This window comes from Heliangelus exortis, chromosome 7 (assembly GCF_036169615.1).
Source record: "Heliangelus exortis chromosome 7, bHelExo1.hap1, whole genome shotgun sequence".
NCBI classification, from domain to species: domain Eukaryota; kingdom Metazoa; phylum Chordata; class Aves; order Apodiformes; family Trochilidae; genus Heliangelus; species Heliangelus exortis.
The window spans coordinates 22295970-22309538 of NC_092428.1; the positions used below are offsets into that span (position 1 = coordinate 22295970).

At 38.4% G+C, this 13569-nt stretch overlaps 1 protein-coding gene across 1 annotated transcript in view; it reads left to right on the forward strand.

Moving 5' to 3' along the window:
• The first annotated feature begins 590 nt into the window (after positions 1-590).
• LOC139798518 (rap1 GTPase-GDP dissociation stimulator 1-like) overlaps positions 591-13569 on the forward strand; it is a 31879-nt gene continuing 18900 nt past the window's right edge. The window contains exon 1 of the mRNA XM_071749298.1: positions 591-774. Within this exon, the coding sequence (XP_071605399.1) occupies positions 771-774 (4 nt within the window). The 5' untranslated portion in view covers positions 591-770. The remainder of the gene's footprint in view (positions 775-13569) is intronic.

Genomic DNA, 13569 nt, shown 5'->3' on the forward strand with positions numbered 1-13569 from the left:
AATACAGTGGGTTGGAAAGGGCAACAGGAAAAAAAAAAAAAAAAAAAAGAAGTATATTTTTAAAGCTATTGCATGAAAGACAGCATGGTTTTTTAAATAGCAATTAAACAAAAGATGGAGAAAATTTAAAAAAAAAATCTAGATTAAAAATAGTAACTCAGAGATGACAGCTCTGATGTTATCTTTATGGAAGAGAAAACAACACTCCCATATGTTTCAGCCACACAAACTTGAAAGACGAGCATGAAGCAGAATGAGTTTGAATCAGGCTTTCTCAAGCAGCCACCAAGCAAGATTCAGGTATTGATTGTGTTTGGCTGCCTTTTAGATGTATCTTCTTTGCCTGGTGGGGGTATCTAGATGCCAGTGAGGGATCTGGTCTCTCTTCTAAATCTGTCCTTACTAGATTCAATAATCACTCTTCTGAATGACAGCAGAGGAATGTTCAATATAAATTATTTTGAACATCTGAAAGGTTCTCTCCTAGTGTGATAATTACTGTGTTTCCATTTCTGTTAATGACATCTAAGAACTGGAAACACAAGCAGCAGTGGAGGATTAAGTAATTATGGAGTATTAGATGCATTTGAAGAGCAGGGTCAGAGAAAAAGACAGAAGGAGAAAAGAACCAGCGTGCTGTGCAGCTGCTCATCAGTTTGAAACCATAAAACATCCCCCCTTATTCACAGCTTGCTGGCTGTAAAGGACAAAGGCTCACAGAACAGATCAGCTATTCTTTATTGTCTCCATTCTGGAGAGCTCCAGCTTTTATGGGTAAGTAAAGCTCTTGTTAACTATAGATAGATATGATCTCTAATGTGATTAATTTTGTCTCATATAGGAACTGCAAACGTATGTGATACAAATTAAAATCTAATCTAGGATCACTCAATGCAGAAGTCTAGGTTTATGATAACTGCAGTGCTATAGCTAACCTGAAATTCTTGTGTGTCCTGTTTCAAACCATATTTAACATTTAGTCACACAGAAATTAAGGTTTTCTTGAAGAACACCAGCAAGTTATGAGAATGGCAATGAAATATGAACTTAAAGCCCTGGAAAATTATGATTTCTTATGAATTTCAGTACTTTGAAAGGATGCAGAATTCATCTTTTTCAACTGACAGTACAATGTACATCAGAGTACAGCTGCTCACACATGTCTCTGCTTACTTATTGCACTTCATCAAGTGCTACCAAAAAGATTGGAGCTGCATTTAAGTGGTCCAGACTTTGAATATGCTGCTTTACCACTCATCTCTCAGCCCAGGTAAATCTGGATCATAAGCCCTTCAGTGTAAAAGGAAGGGCATTCAAACTGGATTTAAAGTACACCTTTGAGATTTTTATTTCCATCACTCTCCAGATCAAAGGTAGGAGGTAACTGGATCAAAGGGTTCAGCCTTCTGCTCTTCCTTCACATGACAGTAACTTACTCCACAATTAGACCTCATGACATCAGTGGAGCTAATCTGAGTATTACTCAACATGTTTGAAGGTGAAATAATCTGTCTCTAAGTGGAGTGTGACAACTGAGCAGCCATTTAGAGTAATTACCATCCTAGTCACTTAAATGATTATTCAAGTGAAGTTAAACATCTTGGTAGTTTTGGGACACCAATAAGCTTGCAGGTCAAAATTTAGTTTAGAAGCACTTTTAACTGTCAGAGAGCTGGACACAAAATGTAGATGCTTGGTATTGCTTCTGGCTAAACCAGATCTACTGAGCACACACCTTGAAAGTCCCTTCTAACCCTAACTATTCTATGATTCTTTCAGCCTCATTTCAGCTACATGTTCCTTCTGAAGCAAAGGTCTTGCACTTGAACAACAGTTATTGAAGGCTCACACCCAGCAGCATTACTGTGGCTCCATCTTTCCCTCTTTGTTTCTGAACACTTGTAGGCATCACAAGTTCACCAACAATCTGAAAAAAAAAAAGCACTTTTTTCCCCTGTGACAATCCAAGTAACTTTTATTTTCCATTCACCTAAAACCATCGTTCCTGTGCTTTGGGATCCCCCTCACCTTCATTTAAAAAGCTAAATTAAGGGAATTAAACACACTGACACTTGGAATGAGCTAAGCTATCTTTTCACTATTCTAATATCAAACATCTAGTACCCAAAAACCCATCAAAAGGATTTTATTATTCTTTAACTTAGATGTGCACGAAAAGTAGGCAGTAGGAAGAAATCTAGTCACACAGGACTGAGACCAAAATGCACAAGCTCACAAAAGCTAAGGAATGTTACCACTTGTTCACAGCCACCTCCTTCCTCTCTTTTATTAAGTCTTTCCCTTTTTTCCCCTTTCTCCAAATCCTCTCCCAGTTTGATGTAAGTTTTGATAATCAGAACTGACTTGGATAATTTCTAATGATTACATTTCTGAACACATAACTGAAGGGATGCTGACTGCTTTATTGAATTCATTTCATTAATACAACCAGGGTTTTTTTAAGATGTCAACCTGCATAAGCCTGCTCCCTTTCTAACTGTTCTGTTTGCTATCATCACCCTCTTACTACACTGGCAGCAGGGAGCAGCTCCTGGGAGGTCCTGGAAGCAAGCAGGTCCTCTGCAGAACTCAGGCTGCATTTTCCCCCCCTCAGTGTCCAGGCAATGCCAACCCACTTGCACAGAAGATCTCAAACCTATTCATACAGCACAGGTAGCACTAGGCCAAGGTATTTAAATTTACAAGGAGACCTTCACAGCTTAATAATTGCAGAAGCATATCATGAAGACTGTGGTACATATTCAGTAAATGCCACAAGTAATGTGGGATGTGCTACTTCAACAGCTGAGCTGCTGATTCAAGGTAACTGTGGTGATTTTGCAAGCAATGAAAATAAGAAAGGACTTATTGTTGCAATGGTACAATATCTACCACTTCAAAATAATACCAATTAATTTATTTATACCTTCTTTCTCAAGCTATTTGCCTGAAAAATTAAAAGAACCTTTTCTTTAGAATGGCTCTTCTCTAAACAGAAGTGTGGGATGCTTTTAACTGTTCTCATTTTGTTCTCAACATTGTATCTGTAAGCTGGCTTTAACAGAACAGATATATTAGACTGCACAAATGTACAAGGTCTTGTAGATGTGCCTTATTTAAAAGAAACAAAAAAATACTCAAATGGAATTTTCAGAAGTGTTAATACACCTGTGCCCATCCTATAAAGCTTTTCTGGGAATAAGCACAAAAGTAACACTTCATAGGTACTGATAAAGTGAGGTACCAATAAGCAGATTCTGCTGAGCAACTCAGGCTTTGGAGCAGAGCTCTAAAATATAGATAACAAAATATAACAACGTATTATTTGCATTAAGCAGTGACAGATCTTGTAAGGCTATAATTTTAAAAGTCTGTCAGACATCAGAATGATCCTTTTTTCAGTATTGCATTAAAAAAAGCAAAACACATAACTAGGAAAAAAATATTCCTAGCACATGCATTATGCAGGCAACTATCTTCCAAGAATCATCTTCACATCCCTATAACATTATACAACAGGTCAGATGCATGTCAGGAGTGATACTGTAGCACTGAGCACTTCAGAAGCTTCAGACAGTGCCCTCAGAAAAAATTGCTAGACTATGCAAGTTCCCACTACCAACTGTTTTACTCTGGAAACCTCTAAAATTAATTAGGAACCTCACAAACTGCACCCTTGTCTTCCTCAACAGTGCAGATATAAGATCCTTCTCTCTCAATGGCTTTGTCCAGATTTTCAGTGGGGTGATCCAAGCAATTAGCAAGGACAAGACAGGTGCAGGTGGAGGATGAGTTGCAGACAAAAGCTCTGTCCTTGGGAGAGTTACAGAATTTTTTTGTTTGTTTGTTTTTGTGCTAGGAAAGGAAGGAATGTCTTTCAAGTCTGATAACAAAGCTTTGTACTAGAGCCTCCTACATCTACTGGACACACCTCAAACAGCATTTATCACACACAAGTGAAACGGCAAATGCTGAGGCCTATGAGTTTCCATGCACAGACAATAATCATTAATTAAACCCCAGAAGTTCAGGAGTCTTAGTCCAGGCTGTGGAACCTTCCTGCTGGGCCTCTCTTGGGGGAGTACAGGCATGAACAGCCAACAACTGCATTAATTTCATTACCTGCCATCTAGCCATGTAGCTCCCACACCAGCAGACCCTGGCAGAGCTTCATTCCTCTGCCAGCCATGCCAGATGTCTGGGCTTCCCAGTGCATCCCACTCCTATTCCCATGACTCTAGGTGGTGATGCTCTTTCCACTGCAGACACACACTCTGGCTTCAGCTGTGCATTGCCATCCTCCAGCAATACCTACACACCAACCAAAACATCCACAGCCAGCCAGATGGCTTTGCAACAAATCCCTCTGGAAAAGCAGCTTAAGTTCACTGCCAGGCCAGGGATGAGACTTTCCTGCCTCTCTGCAGTTGGAGGTCAGGAATGCCTCATCTTCCTAGCTATCCAGCCCACCATTCTGTAGTCTACCTCCCAACATCTGTCAACATTTTTTCTTAAAACAATGCATGCTGGGGTCTGGACACTGCTAGTTTTGTTGTCATTGTCACAGTCTCTAACATCCACCCACACTCCTAGCAGACTGCTTAGAGCAGGGAGAGTCGAGGGCTGGGCTGATGCTTTGCTAAGCAAAGGCTCATTTTTTCACAGCTGTTCTTGTACTTGGCTGAAAACCTCTTTGTAGGAGTTGGCAGCCAAAGGAAATTAGTGTTTTCTCTGCTGTGCAGTCTTAATTGGTTTTTCCTCCACTGACAGCTCTCCAGCTAAATTTAGGGAGTCAGGGACTTTGGGCTGAACGCTCTTTGTCGGAGACTGTGGCCTACTTACCACACACATGTAATGACCAAAGGGAAGAGTCCCTTTGATTCATTTTGTGCTGTGCAGCTATGAATGTGAGCAAATAGCAAGCCCATCATATTAAAGATAACCTACTTAAGATCCATATTAGCTCAGTGATAAAAGGTACCTTTAGAGACCAACATCACCCATAACAAATGCAGCAAACTAGCTCCCCAGTGAGGAAGCAAGACAGAGGGATTTCATTCATTTCCATAAATAAAGTCAGTCAGATTATACCCAGCTGTCACAATTTGTCTGATTACTTATCTGCTCACATTGTTGTAGTCAGCAGGCAGCTTTGCCAGCTCTGACAATTCACCGTTTCACAACACTTGGTGAAGTCAACCCCTCCTGAAACTAAGCAGCTGTGAAAAACCTGAACTTTGATTTTAAACCAGCAGCTTTCCCGACCTCATTTACAAAGAAAAAAAATGAAGATGTGACACAAACTGTTGTTCATGCAGAAACAAAGTAATTTTTAGGTGCATTACTCATTGCTTTTGAGAGCAGTACATCTGTTGCTATTCCTGCAACAGACTTCTAAATGAAGTCAGACTTCACCTGAAAGCTAGTATTCCTCTTCATCTGAATATCTGAAACATGGTATTCCTCTAATTCCACTCGTGTAAGGAATTAGAGTGTTAGGCTCAGCATTACCCTAGATCACTGGCATATGTCAAACTTATTCTTGTTCCCTAAGCACCAAGCATCATGTTTAAATTATCAGATACATGTAAAAAAGGCACATACAACTTTATAACAAAATTTTGGTTCCTTTACACTAGTCAGTTTTACTCCTATCCTGCATTCCTCAGAAAAGGAGGAAGTTTAGCAGAATGCCATTAAGCAGCTTTTCATGCTATGGGTCATCTCTTCAGCACATATGTTCTCCCTGAATGCACTCACAATTGGCTTTCTTCCAGCTTATCTCACTGGTCTGTTTTAGGTCATCCTAGGATAATTGTATTTTTTCTCTTATCCATTTTCAGTCAGAGTTTTGCAGCCATTTTTCCTGTTGACCCCACAGGGCATCAGCCACAGGCAATAGGAGCTTCTTCCTGCCTCTTGCTATCCCCATACACGTACCCTTTCCTGCATTCCCTCTTTGGTAGAACTATCCAAGAATAAATTTGTAAAACAAAAAAGAATTCACCCTTCATCAATCTCCATTTCACAATCAATTAATGTTTTTCTCACCAGCAACAATGAATCACTTTGTTACCACAAGGAATATTATTAATATAATAATTGTTATCCAGGGCAACCCCTGAGCCTGAATTTCTCTGCTGCTTTTCTGCAAATATCTTCTGATGATTGTGTAGCATAGCTGAGTCTCTTACTGTTAACAAAGAAAAAAGCCTTTGTTCATGCACTTGCAGCTTTGTACTTCAGTCACTCTACTGTGAAACTCTAAGCTTCGACCATGTAATTCCCACCCAAATAATGCAACATCTCCACATCTCTTTTAACTGCTTCCATTTTCTTCACTCATTTCTGCTTTGCCCAATTAAAACTATGCACAGGTTCTCAAAGGATGAATGTTATCAATTAAAAAAAAAAAAACCCTTCCTGCACCAATGCACTCTCTTCTTTTTAAATCTGTCAGCCAGATAATGAAGCTGTCCCTTTACCACTCAGGGCAGTCATATTGTTAGTAAAACATTTGCTCAGAAGCAAACCACTCTGTCCACCCATCTGTTCCCTGATACCCCCCCCTTTGAATATGGCAGGAAAAAAGCCTGGCATCAAAGCTGAGCTCTCTGGACAGACTGCAGGCCAAGCAGCAGGAAATGGCAGAAAACCCTGCAGTAAAGGCTGAGTGGTGGTGATCAGCAGGCTCAGAGATTAAGGAATAGTCCATGGCCAGCTGATGCACATATTGTAGACATTACCAACACCATCCTCAGCTCCTTCTAATGCTTTCTGCTCCCCATCCCCTTGCAGTGCTCTTTTGTCTAATGGTGGTGTTCAAGCATTAATAATTCAGGAGTCAGTAACCTTCCATGGCAAGCAGCTGCTGACCCAGTGGTGGTCTGGATCTATTTTCTTTCTCTACTTTACTGCTAAGTGATTCTAACTATACTTTGCCTCATTTTTTGACCAAGGTACTGAAAAAAAGAAAAAAAAAAAAGCAAGCCACACCACATCAAAGAAAAGTGTTTGTGGCTATCTTAGTAGATTTATGACAAGTATGAGAATTTTAGACATGGATTATAGAAAATTTTCTTAAATCCTTGTGATTAAAAGAGAACATTAATGTAAGTACTAGCCAGTTGGGCTTAAATTCCTGTTTTCACCATCCTTTCAACCTGCAGCTCAGGCTAAAAAGTAAAAATCTCCTTAAAAAGCCACTGTATTCTCATGGCTTTTTGAATAGTAAAATGTTCAAAGGTGCATCCCATAGGACCATAGGCACTGAACAATGTTCTAAAGAGTTCAGGACGGGTCAATGCAATCCAGAAAGGCTGCAAAGGCAACAGGCAAAGGTTACCTTTTGTGGACAACACAGGGGGCTTTCTTCTATTTTCCAATTCTTGGCAGCAGCTATTTTTAAAGCATGCTTAGAAAATGCATGCATTTAGCCACACACATTGAGAGTATTTAGCAATTGTCTAGATCAGGAGAAAAGAATATTGGTGAAAATATGACCATTCTCAGATTCTGAGAGTGGGCAGAAGGAAAGATTCCAATTCCCATATTATGGCACGAGCCCAGACTTTCAGGACAAGCTACACAAGCCATTCATTCCTACTCCTTTCCTCCTTGAAGAGCACTGCTGATGGATGCAGGCAAGAAAGATACAAAAGTTATCTGTGTCCACAGGACTGTCAACTACAGGACTGCTCAGGCTGAACTAATTCAGAATAATGTCAGGTACCATTCCAAACAGCATCTGAGCTTTCAGCCCCACACTGCCATACATACTGTACCAAGCCTTAAGCTCACTTCAGCTTAATTAAAACAAGGACAACCCAGTGAACATCCAGCAAGGGAACTGCAAATTAAAATGCTGTCTTGAGCTTTCTGAAATGTTGTGAAGTATTTCCTGCCCCTTTTCCAATTTTAATAAGGCAAATGTGTTCACAAAGCAGAATTCATTTTTTTGTCCACAGACGTTTTCTGTCACATAACTTTTGTGCAGAAAAAGTTAAAAATCTCAAAGAAATCCTTAAAATTTGCTTTTCTTGTGAATTCTCCACATATACAGAACAGACATGAGTAACCTAAACCACTTTTGAAATAGACAAGAAAAAAAACAGTCAGATGAGGAGAAGTTTATAATTACTTCTGTTATCCTTAGGATATTGGTTTTAAACTCTATTCCCAGATTCTTTTTAATCCGATGATTTTCTCTTATACCTCATCATCCTTGAGAGTGGTGACAAAGACACAAAACATCTTTTCACATGGCTGTGACTTTTCATAGAGATGAAGATAAGCTTATCTGACCTATAGGACAATTTTCTTGCCATGGGTTATGAAGAGATGGACAATCTTTACTTCATGCACCAAAACAAGACTGTTCTATTGGAAAGAATATAAGTCAGCCCAATCCCAAGACAGTTGCATGGATTCCTAGAGACTGAATACAAAAATTCACTTGCTGGAGAAATTAAAAAAACTTCTCAAATTGAAATGAGCCCTTTGGTAGGGCTACCAAAGTAAAAAGCAGCAGCTTTTTGTATTTTACCTTACAGGCTTTATTTGCTCTTAACACACACTTAACCAGCCCTTCTAGATTTCTTCATTTCCAATTTCCAACATTTTTTTTTTTCATTATGAAGTAAATATAACAGCAGATTCCTAGAAAAGGAGACCTGGAGCCTTACTACTTCTGCTACTACCACCATGAATTCTTCTACTCAGTGTGCTGGCACATTTGTCACCACTGAGTTATATGGGAGTTGCCATGGACCAGGCATTGTTTTTGTTATTTTGTGGAAGACCATTAAAAAATAAATACTGTTAGAAAACAGAGGCCTACAGCTACATGGTTTTGCAGGCAGCCACAGAAATGGCTCAACTTATTTTTTTGATTATTATATTGCTAGACAGACTCAGCAGTGATTTTCCAGCAATATGACTTGACATTTTAGGTTTTTCAGGACTCTTTTTACACCTTCCAGCTACTCTTGACCCACAGAACTCCAGCAGTTTATAAACGTGGACTCTTATCTCTCAATGGCTGCACAGTATGCATTAAATACAGACTTGTGTTCTCTTTCCTGGTGACATAGTACATTTTCAGAAAAATCAGAGCCCAGAGAAGGCCAGATGATGTTATCAGTGAGAGAAAACAGGAGCTATTTTCTCTCTCAATCCAAAGAGTTTTATCCAGATTTTTTTTTTCCCCAACTTTAAACTAAAATCTCCACCCTTAATGTAGAGATTAGCTTTCCAGGGCCTTGTTATTATTTAATAGGTTTCCCTATTTTCCATATAACTCACACACTTTAAATGGACTTCAAAGTCATGCAAATGCTTATGCATAATGAGCAAAAAAGGAAAAATAAGAGAAGGGGAATGTTATTTTTAAGCAGGGTCTATGCTGTATGACAATTTGTGACTTTGCAGACTACTAGGTACACCATCCTATTCTGCATTTATTAAAAAAAAAAACCAAACAAAAAACCTCACAGCTTATGTCAAACTTTGAGAGACTGACAGGTTGAGGTTAAGTGAATATAGAAATCACTTTGTGGAACTCATCACAGGAGTCTCTGTTCTGGAAGCAAGTTCAAAATAAATACTTTCATGAATGTCAGTACAACTAAACAAGATGAACCATCCAGTAAAGCAAAGCCCTTTTCCTCAAGGAGTTAATTACTTCAAATTGAGAAGTATACCAGAGAAAGGATAGATTCTGTGTTTTACTGTTCTTTAATCATCTATAACAGGAAACATTACACAGAGCTAAAGGGACCTTTGTTATAAACAATTATCACAATTAACTTGTTTTCCATCTTTGAGCAATAATACCAACAAGAATAGAAGTTCATGGAAGAATCTTCTCAAGTATACTAAAGAAAACTGGCAGAAGAGTAATTTTAGTATGTGAAACTAACAAAGAGGCAGTAATAAGTATACACACAAGGAGAGGCATTTGACTAGAATAAGTAGTGTCAAGATCTCAAACAAATTGGATCACACTGACTTTATACCGCTCAGGATCCAAAAAGTAATAAATTATACCAAATTTATCATTTGGTGTTGCAAGATAAGGTCTAAATTTATTCTAGAAGAAATACAGAAAATAGCTCCTGCACATGTGTAAGGGTATAAAAACAGGGAAATCAGAAAAGGCATTGCCTTTTTAAGATGGAGATAAGATGGAGTCACTGAAAAACAGAGCTGTGGGGGATTTCTTCTTTCTCACTCCCTGGAGACTTTGTAAGTCAAAACTTGTGCTGAGAACTGACACAGCAATGGTCCAAGGGTGTCCAAAGAGCTCACCCCTCATGGTTCTTTCCTCACTGCTGAGACCAGGCAAAATCTCCATGGTACAGCATGTTTTCTGCATTATTATTTCTGCTCTCATTAAGAAGATCAAAAATAAACTCCCACAGCAAGAGTCTGGTTCCTATGCCTCTAAGTAGTTTATGCACAGATTTATGCTTGAATTAATAATCTACCCTTCAGCTCAGGAAAAAAGCCTTTTGTACTTCACTCTCCAGAGATTCCTAAATTCAGACCCTGCAGTGAGAAAGTAAAATCAGAGCTTTCCAGATCAGAGCCTGAGTCCACTTCCAGTGGCTTCTCCAGTGAATCACTACAGCTGATCAACAATATTCTGCTAAAAATGCTGATTCGAGAGAACAACAACAAGAAAAAATACTCTTTGAGAATATCTTTACTCTGCTAAAACCCTCCTCAGGAGCCAGGCAGGCAGGCACTTCCCACTGCCTGACCAGCTGCCTTGCCTGGCTGGCTTCTTTCCAGCTTCCCTACCAGCCAGCTGGGCAACGGGCCAGCCCACCAGGCAGCCACCGGCTGGGGAAGCAGCCTGTTTGCCAAAAAAAAAAAAAAAAAAAAAAAAACAACCCAACAACAACAACAACAACAAAACCAACAACAACAAAAACCAACAAAAATCCACTACCCCCCAAAAAATAAGCCTGAAACAAATTGTTCTGTTTTGTTCCACCCTGTCAATGTTCTATTTGGGCATGGTATGAAACAAAATGTCAACAACCCCCAATTTTCCTGTACAACAGAAATACCTTTTTCTGGCCTATTTTAGACTCAGTCTGTGTGTGTGCTGCTATAATTATTGCCTTTCCACAAAAGTCAGGGTGTCTCACAGTGTCTGCTTCAATTCCACCTCAGAAGCACAGAGCTGAAAAACGATGCGTATCGATTAATCAGTCCCATGTTGATTAAATTGATCAAGTTTTTATAAATAAAAACCCTGCAAAAAGGGCTCAGTGTTTTAATACTGTTACAGTCAAATTCTGCCTTCTGCAAGTCATAAAAATAGCTCATTAGTCAGCTACTTGGTCGATTCTGCTGCTTTTAGTAGTAATCCCAACACTACAGACTGTAACCAGAGAGATATTTTACAAGGACTTTGTCATCATGCATAGGATGTTGTTCTACTGAGCTGTTCCCTGGAGAAATAACAAAGCATCTGGATTTTTAATTATTACTATACCAATCTAAAGAGTGACCAGCAATGTAGACTGTTCCTGCAACTTGTAAAACAACCTCCTCCAACTTAAAGACATCTGGTCTCCTTTTCATCTTCCTTGATACACCCCAACTTCATTAGAAATATAGTTGTAAATATCATTACTGCTCTAATTAGAGGACAGAGTAGTATAAATTAAATGTGTTACTTCATGCCAACACATCTTGGGTCTTGGTAAGGATGAAGTCAGAGTTGAGCAGATAATTCATTCTCACAGGCTTCTAATATATTTTATATTGCTCTATAAGCCCTTGTAGCCTTCTGCCCGTTCCTATTAGGATCAAAACTGAATCAACTGACAGGTAGCTCAGGTGATTTAAATTTTTTTTTTTTTTTAAAAACCCTGAGTTCTCCATGCACTTCACTCATACAAAATCATTTATTCAGCAGCGTGGCAGAAGAACTGGGATGAACTGGAACCCCATGATAAATGTTTATTTTTAAAAACAGGTCAAAGACAATAATCCTTGTAAATGTATCTATTCCAAGAGTTTTCAGCTTCTTTTTATTAATAAAAACCCAAAGCTATCTATTTTTCCTGAAAGCATTGATCTTCTATCAATTTTATGCCTTTTGTTGCCAGGCACACGATCTTGAAGAGGTCACAAAGAGACACAGTTACTTTCAATTAAAATTCCTTTCCAAAGGACATCAACACATATAGCCTCAGTCTCTTAAAATACAAAAAACACTGAAATTACCCATTACAGTTCATTAACCTGATTAACCCAGCCATTTTCCTAATGGAGGCTTAAAGCACAAAATCAGAATTACTGTTGTTCTGAAATAACTGCTTTTAATTTTTTTAAGCTGAAGAATTTTTCTTCTCAAAGGTCAATAACAGCCTTTAGTTACGTTCTGCTTCCCCTCTCTTTAATTCATCCTCTCTTCAAAACAGCTCAATACACTTCTGGTTCCTCTGAGGTAAATTCCTGTATGCACTAAGTTAATTTTTTTAAAAACCTCATATTAACTAATGGACACATTAATAATCCCTGGCTAAAGAATTTCTAACCCACAACTCAGACTCACCTTTTTCAAGGTTTGTTGGTAAAGTAGGAATACTATTTTACCACAGTTTTGTAACACCTTACATTATATTCTACTCTAAGTTAACTACTTCAACCATCAGGTTTCCAGCGTTATTTCTTACATTCATTTGAAGAATTAGTTAGGTCTTTTTTGTTTTCAGGAAGTAGATTGAAAGGGTAGAAGATTGATTTTGAACAAATCAATAAAATAAATGGTAACCTATTGTTAGCACTGGATGTTATTCCCCAGAGTTTATAAGGAATTTAAAAATGAATCATCAAAGCATTAGCTATGCCATGCAGAATGCCATTTAAATAAACCAGAGGATTAAGAGGGTGGAAAGCAGCAAGAGCAGCATGAATTTACAAAACCAGCTGCAAGGAGGACAGGAAATTAAAGCACAGAAATCTGAGCTCTGCACAGTTTAGCACAGAATTACTAAACACAGATATGATCAAAAAGGAGAATCTATATGATTTCTGTGGACACAAGTAATGCTCAACCTCTCTCTTTTAAAAAGATATTTTTAAGCAGCTGGCAAGAAGGTGAATACAGTTAATGTACAGAAAAAAAATACAGAAGAAGTCTGAAGGGCAGAATAAAGACTGCTTTTATGAAAGAAAGCCCTAATTATCAGAGATTACTTTTGATGGAACCTGTGTCTTTCAACAGGTTCAACATCAACATGTTCATCAACAGGTTAGAAACAACAGAATGGTAAAGAGGTTTCAGATTATTTGGAGTTCTCACAACTAAAAATTACTAGAAAGTTGCAAAAAAAAAAGAAAAAAAAAAAAATTATAAATTTGTATGACTTCAAATAAAGAAACACATCAGGTTCAGTTTCTGTAAATGCAGAAGAAGAAATGCAGAAATACCTGGGGAAAAGCTGTCCTCATTATGAATAATGGTGGGGTCTAAATGAACTCCCTTCATCCAGAAAATATCAAATCATTCTGAATAGCTGCACAAAACATATTCTCAAATATACAACA